This window comes from Acomys minous (assembly GCF_964271855.1).
Source record: "Acomys minous genome assembly, chromosome: 17".
Classification (NCBI taxonomy): domain Eukaryota; kingdom Metazoa; phylum Chordata; class Mammalia; order Rodentia; family Muridae; genus Acomys; species Acomys minous.
Window position 1 is genome coordinate 70,896,343 of NC_140500.1, and position 16,109 is coordinate 70,912,451.

Sequence of the window (16,109 nt, forward strand, 5' to 3'; positions counted from 1 at the left end):
AACCTCCAACCTCCACAAGCCGACTGTGGTGTGTGTACACACACACACACATACACACACACACACACACACACACACACACGGGTGAGGGGGGGATAAGTGTAATTTTTTTAAAACCTGGATGGTGGACCAGGTATAAGCAGGCAGATCACTGTAAGTTTTAGGCCAGCCTGGTCTACATAGCAAGTTCCAGGCAACCCAGGGCTACATAGGGAGACCCTTTATTAAATTAAATTAAATCTTAAAACCTGAATTTTTTTTTTTAAGATTAAATAACACACAAGGGGAAAGCCCTTAATATGAGCCCAGAGTTCAGCAACTCATCCAAACTCCTGAGAGGAGAGAGGGAGGAAGGCCTGAGGCGCCTGGGGATGAGGTGCTGGCAGTGGACGCCATGGGGACTGTCGCTGTGAAACACCGCAAGTTTAGATCCTGGCTTTGCTTCCTTCTCCTCTCTTAAGCTTCAGGCAGATTACCTCATCTCCCTTTGCCTCAGTTTCCTCATCTATTAAATGGGGATTAGAGGAGCGCTGACGTCATAGAGTTGCACAGAAACGAGCCAGTGTGGTGTAATGAGTTAAGCATTGTGCCCAACACAAAATAACTCTTCGCCGACGGTTAGCTTTCCAAACCATCACCACACCACACCATCCGTCGCTGCCACCACTACTGCCGCCATTGCTATTGTTAAGAAATTAAGAGAGGGAGTGAACAATTAACACCCCACTTAATTAGCAGAACTAAGAGGTAATGAGGGCCCGAATTAGGTGCCAAAACAAATGGACAGATTGCGAAGGTAATAGAGATAATGAGCCCATAGAATTTAACATCTTAATCCCCCAAGGATATGATTTAATTGGGCTGGGGTGGGGCTGGCATCTTAGTTTTTAAGCTCCCCACGGCGACTTTAAGGGGCAGCCAGAGTTGAGAATCATTCCCGTAATTGCAAATCAAAGGCAGGAGGTAAGGGGAAAGAGGGGCTCTCAACACCCCTAGTGGCTGAACATGACTCTTTGTCCGAGCCAGAGGGTGTGAGCAGGGGGGACCTGATGTTTCTTAGGACACGGTCATAGGAGCAGGGGTTTTGCTTTTCTTTTCTTTTCTTTTTTAATTAAAGAAATAAAAACACTCTAGATTATGAAAATTTAGCTTAGATCAGAAGTAAAATATTTGAAGAAGTTTGCCCAGGGAGTAGGGCCAATGAAGAAAATAGGCTACATACTTGCAGAGATTTGGTGAGTCATGTGGTGGCTGTCAAGTAAGAGTGTCTAAACAAGTCGTAACCTGGTTGTGATGGGGGCAGGGCTGAGTCCTATTATTACTTCCATTTACACCTTTAAAGCAAGCTGGGGCAGAAATCAGGAACATCACTTGTGTTACTATTTTGTTTTCCTGTTTTGCATTGTTATAAAGGCTTTATTTTTTGTGTGCATGACTGCTTGCCTGCCTGTTTATGCACCGTGCACATGCCTAAGGGAACCAGAAGAGAGGGTATCAGATGCCCTAGAACAGTTGACTTCAACCTGTGGGTTGTAACCCCTTGGGGTCAAACAATCTTTTCGTAGGGGTCGCCTAAAGACCATCAGAAAACACAGATGTTTACGTTACAACTCATAACAGCAGCAAAATTACAGTTACGAAGTAGCAATAGAAATAATGTTACAGTTGGGGTCACCACAACGCGAGGAGCTATATATACTAAGGTGTCGCAGCATCAGGAGGGTTGAGAACCTCTGGTCTAGGACTAGAGTTATAGATGGTTGTGAGTCACCGTGTGGATATTGGAAACAACTCAGGTTCCCTGCACAAAAGATTTATTTATTATTTATACAGTATCCTACCTGCATGTGTGCCTGCAGGCCAGAAGAGGGCACCAGATCTCATTATAGATGGTTGTGAGCCACTATGTAGTTGCTGGGGATTGAACTCAGGACCTTTGGAAGAACAGAGTGTTCTTAACCACGGAGCCATCTCTCCAGTCCCTGTTTGTGATATTTGATCCCGTAATCTCACTGCTTGTGCTGACCCCCGACACTGACCATGCCCTGCAGCACTCTCTTCCTGGAGTGCTCAGCAAACAAAACACAAACAAACAAACAAACAAAAAACATATGTATCTGCTTTGATCACAAGCATTTAACCCCGAGTCTTCCATATGTTTAAGGAGAATTAGTTAATTTAGTGGGGAAGGTCTGCGAAAACAGTGGGCAGCCTTTCTCTACGGCTCTTCACCCCAGGGTCGTACCCCACTTCTCGTGCAGAAGTGAGAAGTGTAATGCCTGAGGCAGGTGTGGGGGCACATGCCTGAGGCAGGGGCTGAGAGGTTCAAGCCAAGCCGGGCTACATGGCAAGTACTCAACAACACAGATAAACAGCGACAATAATAAAGTATTCTGTGCACCATGTCACTCGAGAGAATGCCAAAGGACATAAAGGAAGGCAGCTGGCATGTGTGCTGCTACATGGCATGACGTTGGTGTGTGTGTGTGTGTGTGTGTGTGTGTGTGTTTACAGGCTACCTGGCATGTCATTGGTGTGTGTGTGTATGTGTGTGCATGTTTACAGACTACATGGCATGTTGTTGGTGTGTGTGTGTTTACAGGCTACATGGCATGTTGTTGGTATGTGTGTGTTTACAGGCTACATGGCATGTTGTTGATGTGTGTGTGTGTGTGTGTGTGTGTGTTTTTACAGGCTACATGGCATGTCGAGGTGTGTGTGTTTGTGTGTGTGTTTACAGGCTACATGGCATGTTGTTGGTGTGTATGTGTGTTTACAGGCTACATGGCATGTCACTGGTGTGTGTATGTGTGTTTACAGACTACATAGCATGTCGTTGGGCTGTGTGTGTGTATGTGTGTGTGTTTACAGGCTACATGGCATGTTGTTGATGTGTCTGTCTGTGTGTATCTCTCTCTTGTTTACCGGCATTCACTGTCATATTCGGTTTAGGGGGTCTGAGGATTGAATTTAGGGCCCCTTGTATGTTTAGCCAGTGAAGGTGCCTTCTGCCACACCAGACAACCTGAGTTCAGGCTCCAAACCCCACATGGTAGAGGGAGAGAACAGATTCTCCTAGGTTGGCCTCAGACTTACACACACACACACACACACACACACACACACAAAAGTAAATAAATAAAGCTGCAATAACATTTTTAAAAGAGCAAGATTACTAATGGAGCATGGGAAGAAAGGCTCATGAGTAAAAAGAATAAAGTCTGCCGTCCACGGCCACTATTACACTAATATTTTAATAGTGAGTACCAAATCTTGTCATTATGTGTTGAGTCATTCTCAGAAGCAAATTGGAGAGCTTCGCGCGTGCAATGCCTGGTGCCTGAGTCGGAGCCTGGATGCCGTCCTTCCAAGGACGACGATCTCACCAGCCCCAAGCTGAGAAGCCATGCTCTCAGAGCCACTTGCTGGAGTTTCCCTGTTAGGATTGTGCACTGCAGGGGCGTGTCCTGGTGCTCACTGTTGTCCTAGTGCTTGGAGAGTTAGGGGCGGGATGGCCGAGAGAAGTTTCCAGTCACACTGAGCTACATAGTGAGTCCAAGGCCAGCCTGGGCTAGGTGAGGACCTGTCTGTCTGTCTGTCTGTCTGTCTATCTATAAATTAATTAATCAATCAATTAATTAATTTGTACATGTCTCAGTGAGGCCCTATCTATTTTTAAATAAGTAAAAAGTAACTAAATGAAATTTGTGTGTTGCTTCTCCATCTCCCCAGGACACCTGTAGACCCAGAAGTCTCTGGAATCCTAGCAGTCTGTGGCTCACTCCATTTGTCCTCCCACACTGATTATGCCTCTTTTTACTTAATGTTAATTTTTTTTATTTAAATATAGCTTTAAACTCCCCTACCTGAAACTCTCACATACTTTTTACCCAGGTCTACAAATCCGGCTCCCGTGCCCTTTACCTCTTCCTCCCTCTGTGTATGTATGCTTTTCTCTTTTCCATTTCTGATTAAGTTGATAGTAACTTAGAAACCTCTGAACACTTTCAGTTTCTTAAGAGCAAAAATGTTTGCTTAAATAACCAAAATAGAGTTATCAAAAAAGATCAAGAAAGGAACATTAGGGCCTGGGGAAAGACATGGTTCAGTGTGTGCTGTGTGAGCATGGCGGCCTGAGTTCAAATCCCCAGCTCCCCACCTTAAAAAGCGGGAAGGATGTGGTCACGCACGTGGTCCCGTAGCCCCAGGTTACAGCCAGCAGCAGTCTCCAGTTTCAGTAAGAGTAAGTAGGAGTAAGGTGGACAGTGATAGATCAGGACATCCCAGGTCCTCTTCTGGCTCAATGCATGCGTGACTGTGTGTACATCACACACACACACACACACACACACACACACACACACACACACACACAAGATTAACTTTTCACACAGTTCTCTACCCACAGTAATAATGGCCTTTCCCCCCTTTACTCTCACATATAAGCCAGCCATTTCCTTGTTGGGCTCCCTTGTTGTTTTTGTTTTGTTCAGTAGTGGCCTCACGTAGCTCAGGCTGGCCCGAGGATGGCCTTGAACTTCTGACCCTCCTTCCTCCGCCTCCCAAGTGCTCTGATTACAAGCTCGGGTCCCCCTGCTCAGTGTTCAGTGGGTAGGATCTTGAGGTAAGCTAACCCAACACTCTCTGCCTGCTGCCTGCCCTACCTAGCCAGCCAAACAGGCTGCCTGTAGGATGTCCTTCCGTGGGAGTTTGTCTGACATCCCCTCCGAGTTACAGTTGCGCTTTCAGGCAGGAGTCTGGCTGAGTTAGTGCTGGCTCCTCGCCCTAGCAGGAGCAGGCCCACGGTGTCAATAGAGCCTACATTAGAAATGCTCGCTTTGGGATTAGCTGGTGCCGCTGTTTCCTCTGTTTTCTCCTTGGTGGCTAATGAATGATTTTTGGGGAGAGGGTGTGACCTTGTGGTTTAGAAGGCAGTCAAGATATGAAGGGCTGGAGAGATGGCTCAGAGGTTAAGAGCACTGTCTGCTCTTCCAGAGGTCCTGAGTTCAATTCCCAGCAACCACATGGTAGCTCACAGCTATCTGGAATGAAATCGGTGCCCTCTTCCGGCAGGCAGGCACACACGCAGGCAGAACATTGCATAATAAATAAATAAATAAATAGTTAAGATATGAAGGCAGGAGCTACATCATTCCTTCTATCCAAGTGGTCCTCAACCTACCTAACGCTGTGACCCTTTAATGCGGCCACAGGTCCTCATGTTGTGGTGACCACCAGCCATAAAATTATTTTTGTTTCTGCCTCATAACTAATTTCTTCTGTTATGAATCATGATGTGAGTGCCTGTGTTTCCCAATGGTCCTAACCCGCTCCTGTGAAAGGGGTTGCAACCCACAGCTTCAGCACCACTGTTCTATTTTTTTCTGTGATTGTAGTTGGGCTTTTCTGAAAAAAAATTTTTTTAAGATTTATTTATTTATTACATATACAGTGTTCAGATGCATGTACACCTGCACATCAGAGGAGGGATCCACATCTCCTGATAGTTGGTTGTGAGCCACCATGTGGTTACTGGGAATTGAACTCAGGACCTCTGGAAGAGCAGACAGTGCTCTTAACCCCTGAGCCATCACTCCAGACCTTTTCTGAAATTCTTACACCTACCACTCTAACCTTCACACAGAATAGAGTCAACAAGATAGCAAGTCAAATTTGTACCTTTGATAACACAGATACATAAACTGTTGACGAGGCTCAGCAGGTAAAGGCACTTGTTGCCTGAGTTTTGTCCTTGGGACTCGTATGATGGAATCTACTTAAACAAGTTGTCTTCTGACCCAAACATCCATGCCACGGCACACACAAGTACGTACGTACACACACACACACACACACACACACACACACACACACACACGATGGTTCTAGGGTTTTGTTGTAATTGTTTTGTTTTTGAGATAGGATCTCACTTTGTAGCCCTGGCTGACCTCAAACTCACGGAAACATTTAATGCCAACTGAAGTGAGCTTTCAGCAAAAACTTTGAACTTAGTGATCAAAAAGCAACACTTAGTTCCGTAAAACTGAGTGAAAATAAAATATATTCTAACAACAGTTGGCGTTGCAAGGGTGTAAAAAATGTTTTCCTTTGCTAGCACGGCGACAGGCCTGTCACCAGGGAGGAGTGCCATGAGCGCTCCCTGGATTACAAGGAAAGACTCTGTCTCAAAACTATTTTCCTTCAAATGCACAGGACGGAACAGTCGTACCAACTGAACGGTGATAAAGAAAACATTGGTTCTCTTTGTTTTCCCTACCAGCAGGAATGGGGAAGCAAGACCTCTGATGAGGAAAGGTTTATCCAAAGAATTATATTCCAAGTCCAGCCTGCAAAGCCCTCAAGACAGGACCATTGCACAAAAGGGCCCGAGGGCGCATTCCAGCTCCCTGGGTCGGTCCCTCTCCTTCTGCCCTGCGGATCTTGCCTTATCTTCGCATCTTTCCTGGCCCACAGCGTGGTCCTTGTCCTATGCTAGGGGTTGGAAAGTTTCATTTTGGATTTGTGTCGTGCTGTGATTAGATTGGCCTCGACTTCATTTCTTTTAGCTTTTAAAAATTACATTCATTTTATTTACATGTGTGTGTGTGTGTGTGTGTGTGTGTGTTTTCACAAGTGCTGTGGCACATGTGTGGATGAGCTCAGAGGACAACTTGTGGAAGTCAGTTCTCTCTCTCCTTCTGCCAGGCCATGTGGATCCTAGGAATCACTGAGCCAGCTCACTGCCCTGAACTCAGTTTCTTTATATATATATATATATATATATATATATATATATATATATATATATATATATATATATATATACTTTATTAATTTATTCTTCTTACATCTCAATGGTTACCCCATCCCTTGTATCCTCCCATTCTTCCCTCCCTCCCATTTCCCCCTTATTCCCCCTCCCCTATGACTGTTCCTGAGGGGGATTACCTCCCCCTGTATATGTTCATAGGGTATCAAGTCTCTTCTTGGTAACCTTCTGTCCTTCCTCTGAGTGCCACCAGGTCTCCCCCTCCAGGGGACATGGTCAAAGGTGAGGCACCAGAGTATGTGAGAAAGTAATATCCCACTCTCTACTGTGGAGAGTGTTCTGTCCATTGGCTAGATCTGGGTAGGGGTTTAAGGTTTACCGCCTGTATTGTCCTTGGCTGGTGCCACAAGCAATATGAACTCAGTTTCTTAATCCTTATGGAAGCCAGAGTTCAGGAGTGATTTGTCAGGCTCAGCTTCCTGAAGCACAAGAGCTTGCCCAGTGTTCTGCCGCTAGAGGCCGCACTTCCTCCTTCTCCTGCCCAGTCCACGGCCTGTTAGCTCCCTAGACACACCGAGTATAAGCACCCACCTCAAGCCCCTGCGCTAGTGCTCCCATCTGCCTGCCTAGCTTGCAGGCAGTTTGTTTGGTTGTTTGTTTTGCTTTTCTAGACAAAGTTGCTCTCTGTAGCCCTGGCTGTCCTTGAACACCTTCAGTACACCTTACTGGCCTCGAACTTGGAGCTCCGCCTAGCTCTGCATTAGATATGTTTGCCTCTGCCTTCTGAGTGAAATTAAAGGTGTGTGCGACCACCTCCTGGACTCAGCTGTAAGTCATTTGCTCAGTGGCCTTTTCCGAGGCCTCCCTGCCTAACATTCACCTGCATGGTTTTTTTGTTTGGTTGGTTGGTTTTTCGAGACAGGGTTTCTCTGTGTAGCCTTGGCTGTCCTGCACTCGCTTTGTAGACCAGACCACAGTATTCCACCTGCCTCTGCCTCCCGAGTGCTGGGATTAAAGGTGTGCGCCACCACCACCTGGCTCACCTGCATATTATATCTGCCTTTTTGGTGTGGCTTATCAAACATTGGTACATATTCTATTAACTTACCATGAGAACAAGTTTGTGGGGCTTTTTTGTCTGTTTGGCTTTGTTTTTGGTTTTTCTTTCTTTTACTTTGGCAGGAGGGGAGTGGTGGTGGTTCAAGACAGGGTTTCTTTGTGTAGCCTTGGCTATCCTGGACTCATTCTGTAGACCAGGCAGATTTCAGACTCACAGCAATCGTGCCTGCCTCTGCTTCCCTAGTGTTGGAATTGCAGCCATGCACCATTGTGTCCAGCTAGGACTGTGTGTGTGCGTGTGTGTGTGTGTGTGTGTGAGTGTGTGCGTGTGTGTGTGTGTGTGTGCGTGTGTGTGTGTGTGTGTGTGTGTGTGTGTGTGACTTTATGTACATCATATATGTACAGGTGCACTTGAAGGACAGAAGGCATCAAATCCCCTGGAGTTTTATATTATAGTGAAGTGTGGGCCGCCACGTGGGGGCTGGGAACTGAACCCAGGTCTTTGGCAAGAGCGGTGAGTATTCTTAACCACTGAGCCATTTGTCCAGCCCCAGATAATGTTCCTTTTCTGCCTCCAGAAGACCTGGAACACGTCACAGAGTGGATATAAAAGCACTTCTCTTTCTTTATTTGTTTTGGTTTGTTTGTTTTTCTGAGACAGGGTCTCTCTGTGTAGCCTTGGCTGTCCTGGACATGCTTTGTAGACCAGGCTGGGCTTAAACTCACAGAGATTCGCCTGCCTCTGCCTCCGAGTGCTGGGATCAAAGGCGTGCGCCACCCACACCGGCACGAACTTACTTCTTATTTCTTGTTATGATCCTTAATTTTCTATGAGGCCAGTTCTCTGCTCTGTCAGTTCCGCCTCTGCGGCTATCCAAATCAGTGCCTATCCCGTCCAGATTCTCCACAGTCACTTAACTCATAACTAAAAGTGTCATCCCATTGGTCACGGTAGAGAAAGGTTCCTTTGTGGGAGTCGGGTTTCCTCTGCTTGACAGGCTGAGGTAAGGGATAGTAAAGAGCTCACGTTTGGCTTTGAGAGGGTGTTCGCTGGGCTGAGACATGCCTCAGTTGGTACTTTTTGCCTAACACATACAAAGCCCTCCATCCCGAGCACGGCATAGATCCAGGCCCAATGATGCACATCTGTAATTGAAAAACTTGGGAGGTGGAGGTAGGAGGATCAGAAGTTCAAGGCCATTCTTGGCTATGTACTGAATTTAAAGCTAGCCTGGGCTACTTATGAGTGTCTCAAAAAAAAAAAAAAGGAAATGAAGGAAGGAAGAGGTGAATGGAAGATGGAAAGAAACTATTCTCATAAAGAGTATGAGAGGTGTTTGTCTATCAAGGAAGATATCGAAATTTGGACTTTTCGGTTTGTTTGTTTTAGGTTTGTGTGTTTGGCTTTTTGAGACATGCTCTCTCTACATAGCTCTGGCTGTCATGAAACTCACTGTGTAGACCAGGCTAGCCTTGAACTCACAGAGGTTCACCTGCCTCTTCCATCTGCCTCCCAAGTGCTGGGATCAAAGGCATGTGCCACCACCCCAGGCCAGGTTTGCTTTGTTGCATACATTTATTTATGGGGGGGAGGGGGCAAGGGATGGCACTTGCCTCACGGTGTGTTTGTGGACGTCAAAAGGACAACTTCCACCTTGTGAGTCCGTGTGATTGATTAAACTCATGTTGTCAGGCTTGGTGACACAAACATTTACCAGCTGAGCCATCTCACCGGTCCTTGTCGTCCAAATTTTAATCAAGTTCCTCTTTGTCTGCCCTCCTGCTGGATATAAATCATTCACCCTTATTTTCTGTGCCAGCTGGGTCCTTCTGGAATATTTTTGCTAATCCTAAAGTAGACTTGGGGGGTAATTTAGAAACAGGTGGCCAGAAATTGGTGAGGAATCCAGAAACTATGGCATCTGAGTGGAGTAGGACACTTGGCATTGGGATAGCGTCTAACACCCCAAGTTCGGCAGGTTCTCGTTAAGTACAGAGGACACTTAAGAAAGAAGCCAGGGCCTGGAGAGAAGGGCTAGCAGCCAAGCACCCACTGCTCTTGCACAGGGCCAGGTTTGGGTCCCGGCATCTACACAGTGGCTCACACCCATCCCAGTTTCAGTTCCGGGTTATCCAGTGCCCTCTTCTGACTCCGTGGGCACCTATGCTTGCACATAGTACATAGTCATACACACAGGCAAACACATAAAAAACATAAATCTAAAAAAATTCATAACTTTTTATATAAATAAATAAATCCAGGTGTGGTGGAGCACACATTTAATGCCAACGTTCGGCAGGTAGAGACAAGTGAATCCCTAAGTCCAAAGCCAGGCTTGGTCTGCATACCAAACTCTAGAACAACAACCAGGGCTTCATAGAGAGACCCTGTATCAGAAAAAAAAAAGAAGAAGAAGAAGAAGAAGAAGAAGAAGAAGAAGAAGAAGAAAGAAAGAAAGAAAGAAAGAAGCAAATATGCAGAATTAGAAAGGAGACAACTTAGTTTACTTAAGGAAGAGTTTTGTAGGCATCTGTGATGGGGTGCATGCAGAGAAGTTTGCTCTCTGTCATAAAACGTCAAGCAATAAATCACTGCCAGGCAGTGGTAGTGCACGCCTTTAATCCCAGCACTCAGGAGGTGGAGGCAGCGGCAGGTGGATCTCTGTGAGTTCAAGGCCAGCCTGGTCTACAAAGCTAGTCCAGGACAGCCAAGGCTAACACAGAGAAACCCTGTCTCGAAAAACAAAACAAAACAAAAACCAGTAAGTTACTGAAATAAAACAAACAAACAAACCAACAACAGAAGCAAAAGAAGGGTCTGGGCAGGCGGCAGATGGTGAGGACTGCTCCCTGTCATGTGTTTACTCTTAAAACCTGTGCATGGGGCCAGCAAAATGGCTCTGTGTAAACGGCTAGCTCTAAGCCTGATGCTCTGAGATTCCAACCTTGACGCCCACATGATGGAAGCAAAGAACCAGTTCTCAAGGATTGCCCACTGATTTCCACAAGTACCCTGCGTCATGTGTGTGTATGCACTTGCACATGTAAATGAACACAAATGTCCAAAACATTTTAAATTAGGAATGAATGGCCAGACATGACCTTTAATCCCAGAACCCAAGAGACAGAAGCAACCGGATCTCTGTGAGATTGAGACCTCCCTGGTCTGCAGAGTGAGTTCGGGGACAGCCAGGGCTACACAAAGAAATCAAGTAAACAAACAAACCAACAAAACAAGGAATGAATGCTTGCCATGCGGAATGTGCTGGAAGAAAACCGGAAACAGAATCACATTGTGCTGCGATTGGCCTGTTTGCTGGTCCTTCATCTCTCCACACGTCTCCTCTTAGCTGAGCCCAGCTAAGTACCCATTCAGACCTTAGGAATACGCTTAGGAAATATACAAGTAGCTTGGGGCTATTCCCGCAACAAACCCGAGGTTAAAAGTCAAGAGACGTGACAGAGCTGATACTCTCTGTCCGGGGTTGGATGCGGAAGGAATGGCGTGACCCTTGGCTTAGCTGATCATCTGGGGCAGACAGAAGAGACAGAGCGTGGGGAAGGATGCAGTGGAGCCTCTGAGCCCTTGGAGATCTCCTTCCAGCCCCACACTCTACCATCTCCGTAGATACCTGGAGGACCGACCTCTGCGGGAGCCCACTCCCTCCTATGTACTTTGTGAGGTTGCTGCAAACATTTTTGGTTTGCATTCTCCCCCCTTGAGCCCTGCTTTTCTGCATAGTCTCTTCCCAAAAAAAAAAAAAAAAAAAAAAAGCTCTGCCTCCCCCCAGGAAAAGCTGACAGACCATGGGTGGTTGGTAGAACTCACGTTGTCAACCCTGGTAGTTATCTGCTGAAATGCTGCATGGTTTCCTGGGCAACCTGGGCAGCCAGGTCCACGACTCCTTCATGAGTGATGGCAAAAGGGAAGGCTCTAACTCTCTTGAGCCATAAATCCCATGCATCTGATTTCTGATCAGGTTAAGAAGAAGATGGGGGAAAAATGGGAAGGGAGCTCCCCTCTGGTGGAGGGTTTTCCATGGTTGATCCCCTAGGGGTTACTTTGGGCTTAAAACACGCGCACCCTGAAGCGGGAGAGAGGAGCTCCTCTGCTGCCCTCAGAGACTGGAGCATGAGGAGCTTCAGACTTGGAAAAGACTGAAACAGGTTGTGGTGGTCACAGGCCAGCCTAGGTTATACCATTAAACCCTGCCTCAGAAAGGTGTGGGGGGGTGGGGGAAGGGTGTGCTAGGGAGATGGCTCAGCAGATAAAATGCTTGCTCTGAAAGGGTGGAGGGAGTTGGGAGCCTCGGAACTTACAGAACTTACCAGAACTTACGTAAAACCCAGGCAAGTGTGGCAGTCCCCCTAGGTTCAGCCTCTAAGGCAAGCAGTGGAGGCAAAATCAGCAAGCTCTGAGTTCAGCAAGAGACCTGCTTAGGCCAGGCGGTGGCCAAGCCCAGGCCTTTAATTCAAGACCTGGGAAGGTAGAAGCAGGCAGTCAGAGCTCTGTGAGTTTGAAGCCAGTCTGGTTTACAGGGTGAGTTCCAGAACAGCCAGGGCTACACAGAGAAACCCTGAGGGAGAGGGAGAGGGAGGGAGGGAAGGAGAGAGAGAGAGAGAGAGAGAGAGAGAGAGAGAGAGAGAGAGAGAGAGAGAGAGAACACACTGCTTAGTAAGTCAAAGGAGAATGATCAAGAAAATACCCCAAATGTCAACTTGGGCCTCCATATGTGTCCACAGGCACTCAAAACATTAAAATGGATGCAGGAGAGGAGTTGACAAGACACCTGGGCTGAGAAGGTGCTTGCAAAAGGATTTGGCTGGTTTTAGTGGGTGCACTCTTCGCTGAGCAAGTACCTGTCTTGTACCGAGGTTGTCCACTGAGGCTGTGCTTTCCCAACCCATGACCTCAGCTTGTGCTGGGGCCATCAGACTCCTAGGGCAGCTAGAGAGAGAAGAGAGTGAGAAGTGATTGGGAGGAAGCCTCCTAAAAGAACAGGCCAGCCTCTAGAACAATTCTTGCTCAGCAGCATTTACTTCCTGTCTGGCCCCATTTTCTGAACAATGGTGCCCCCTAGTGGCACATAATAACCCACAGGCCATTTACATTTGGCTTATACTTAGATTTGCAAATTGAACTCAGGTTTTCTTGCTCTGTGTTCCAGGACAGCCCGGGCAGTTACACAGAGAAACCCTGTCTCAAAAAAACAAAAAACAAAACAAACAAACAAAAAAAAACTGAGGAATGAGGCTGGAACAGATAATTATGGGTTTGAGACTAGCCTGAACTATATAATGAGATGATGCCAAAAATAATTAAGTTACATATGAGAAGTTGATGGCAGGGGCTGACTTAAGTGGCATGATTGTGTAGCGGTCAATTTTTAAATTTTCACTTATTTACTTTTTAAAATTTATTGGTGATTTCAAGATAGGTTTTATCTATGTAGCCTCGGCTTTCCTAGACTCGCTTTGTAGACCAGGCTGGCCTCTAACTCACAGAGATTCGCCTGCCTGGCTCCCAAGGGCTGGGATTAAAGGCAGCAGTCACTTTTAAAAATCAATTTATGTGCCATCAGTCGAGATGGTCTTGTGTAAATCTCTGTAATTTTTTTTCTCATTATATCTCTTTGTATGTGTGGGGGCCACACTTGTGCCGTGGTGGTCCTGTAGAAGTCAGAATGACAGACCTCCCGTGTGAGTTCTAGGTTAGAACTTAGGTTGTCAGGCATGGTAGAAAACAGCGTGACCCACTGAACCATCTGCCCACGTCGTTGTAATTCTTCTATCAATAGTTCTATTAGGTTTATACTACCAAAGATCACCCTTTGGCACACCATCCCCAAGAAGCCCACGTGTGTCATTTGGATAATCTAGGTCCCTGGAAATCTGATGTCAGAATCAATTATCATTCTTGCTCTCAGTTGTGCTGTATGATCACAGATATAGAACCGTTGGTGGTGGCCAGGAGATAAAGTAGAAGCAGCATTTGAGTTGGGTTTTTTTGTTGTTGTTGTTGTTGTTTTTTGAGGGGGGTTTGAGACAGGGTCTCTCTGTGTAGCCTTGGCTGTTCTGGACTCACTTTGTAGACCAGGCTGGCCTTGAACTCACAGCGATCCGCCTGCCTCTGCCTCCCGAGTGCTGTGATTAAAGGCGTGCGCCACCACCGCCCCGCTTCAGTATTTGAGTTTTAACACTCCTTGTGATGCTACATCTAGCAAGTGCGGCAGGACCGGAAGTTGCTCCGTGTGAAGCCTAGTCCCACCCCCAGCGCCCGCAGCACGGCCCATAATCAGGATGGGTTCTTCCATCCCTCATCTCGGTCCACTTCAGCTGCAGTAAGACTTGTGAGCTCAGGAGCCTCAGGAACTGACCCGCGTCTGTGGCGCGATGAACACCACATGAAGAGAAGGGCCGCAGGAAGTAGCAGAGAATCCAGAGTGCTCTTCGCCTGTCAAGTCTGAGCCTGGTGATGACTCCAAGAGCTTCTGTTTCCATGGAAAGCTAGAAAGTGCCGAGCCCTGTCCCATCCATGGACGTCACGTAGCCCATTAGAACTGCACAGCCCACAAGAGCACCTCTGGACCTGTGAAGGGGTGCTGTGTGGGGATTACAGGGGGGGCTTCGCTGCCCTTCCCTCTGGGCCTGTTGTAAGGGCTGCATAGGGTGTTGTACAGAAAAGAGCCAGTGTATATCCCACCGGCGGATGACAGCTGGTGGTACCCACCGCCTCCCCGCCTTCTGTGCCTAGCCATCTTTTCTCTCTTGCAGTCCAACAAAGTCCCTGTTGTCCAGCATCCTCATCACATGCACCCGCTGACACCCCTCATCACCTACAGCAACGACCACTTCTCCCCTGCTTCCCCTCCCACGCATCTCTCCCCAGAGATCGATCCAAAGACAGGTGAGTGGTCCCTGGCACAGGCTGTGCTCCCCTGCGGTGGGGCACCTTTTCTTTGGGTTAAGGCTACAGAAGAGTCCTTGAATAGATAAGGTCTGGGTTCGAGTCCTGTCACGGCTCTAAAAAGGTTGATCGCTTTCCTGGTTCACTTGAGTTGCGTTTTTTTGTTTGTTTTGTTGTTCGGTCTGGTGAGCTTGTTTGATTGATTGAGAGAGTGGGTGATTTTTTTAACCTGTGCCTCCTGCCTCTCTACACTAAAAGGCCATTGTGAGGACTAAAAGTAATGATACAAGTTAAGTGCCGAGCCTGGAAGTTAAGTGCCGAGCCTGGAACCACTGTGAATTCAGAGTGTGGTCCAGTCCATCTGAGGCTAAGCCTCCATAAACCAGAATGTGTGCCCTACACCGCACACTTCAAACAGGCTTTTCTTTTTGATTAAAATTTATTTATTTACTTATTTATTATGTATACAGTATGCATCAGATCATATTATAGATGGTTGTAAGCCACCATGTGGTTGCTGGGAATTGAACTCAGGACTGGAAGAGCAGTCAGTGCTCTTAACTGCTGAGCCATCTCCAGGCCCCCCCCCCTGATTTTCTTGACAGACCTTAAAATAGCTATAAAATGGGGCTGGGGGGTGCAGCTGGCTTGTGTGGTTTTGGCGATAATTAAGTGCCACCATCCCTGTCCATCCCTGGAAGCCATGGTCTTCATAATTACTGAGTCACGGAGACGCAGAATTTTCAGAGTCCTTGTTGGGAGAAACACTGATTATTGCAGGGGGCAAGGAAAATAAATGTCACGTGAAAATCTAGAGTTCAGAGGCAGGGTGGTTTATTATTGGTAGAATAAGTTTGTTGGGCTGGGCCGGGCAGTGGTGGCGCATGCCTTTAATCCCAGCACTCTGGAGGCAAAGGCAGGCGGATCGCTGTGAGTCCGAGGCCAGCCTGGTCTACAAAGTGTGTCCAGGACAGCTAGGGCTGTTACACAGAGAAACCCTATCAGAAAGAAAGAAAGTAAGTTTGTTGGGCTGGGAATGAAGTGAGTTTCCTAGAAAGTTAGTTAAGTGAGGATATTTTTTGCTTTCCGTTGGGTACTTCCTGGACCTTGTATGGATCCCTGTTGAATCAACAACAGAAAGTTACACCCACAGAAGTGTTTTCTAGGTAGCTAGAGAGAGGTCTATGGATCTTTCCTCCTTTGGATGCCCTTGAGTAGCTGCCCAGAGATGGTGGCAGGTGAAAAGGGCAGAAATGGGGGCTGGAGAGATGGCTCAGAGGTTAAGAGCACTGTCTGTTCTTCCAAAGGTCCTGAGTTCAATTCCCAGCAACCACCTGGTGGCTCACAACCATCTACAATGAGATCTGGTTCCCT

The 16,109-nt window shown here is 47.0% G+C and overlaps 1 protein-coding gene across 2 annotated transcripts in view; it reads left to right on the forward strand.

Moving 5' to 3' along the window:
- TCF7L1 (transcription factor 7 like 1) overlaps positions 1 to 16,109 on the forward strand; it is a 172,409-nt gene that overhangs the window by 148,483 nt on the left and 7,817 nt on the right. For both annotated transcript variants that reach the window (XM_084766551.1, XM_084766552.1), the window contains one exon: positions 14,603 to 14,735. In XM_084766551.1, the coding sequence (XP_084622677.1) occupies positions 14,603 to 14,735 (133 nt within the window). The remainder of the gene's footprint in view (positions 1 to 14,602; positions 14,736 to 16,109) is intronic.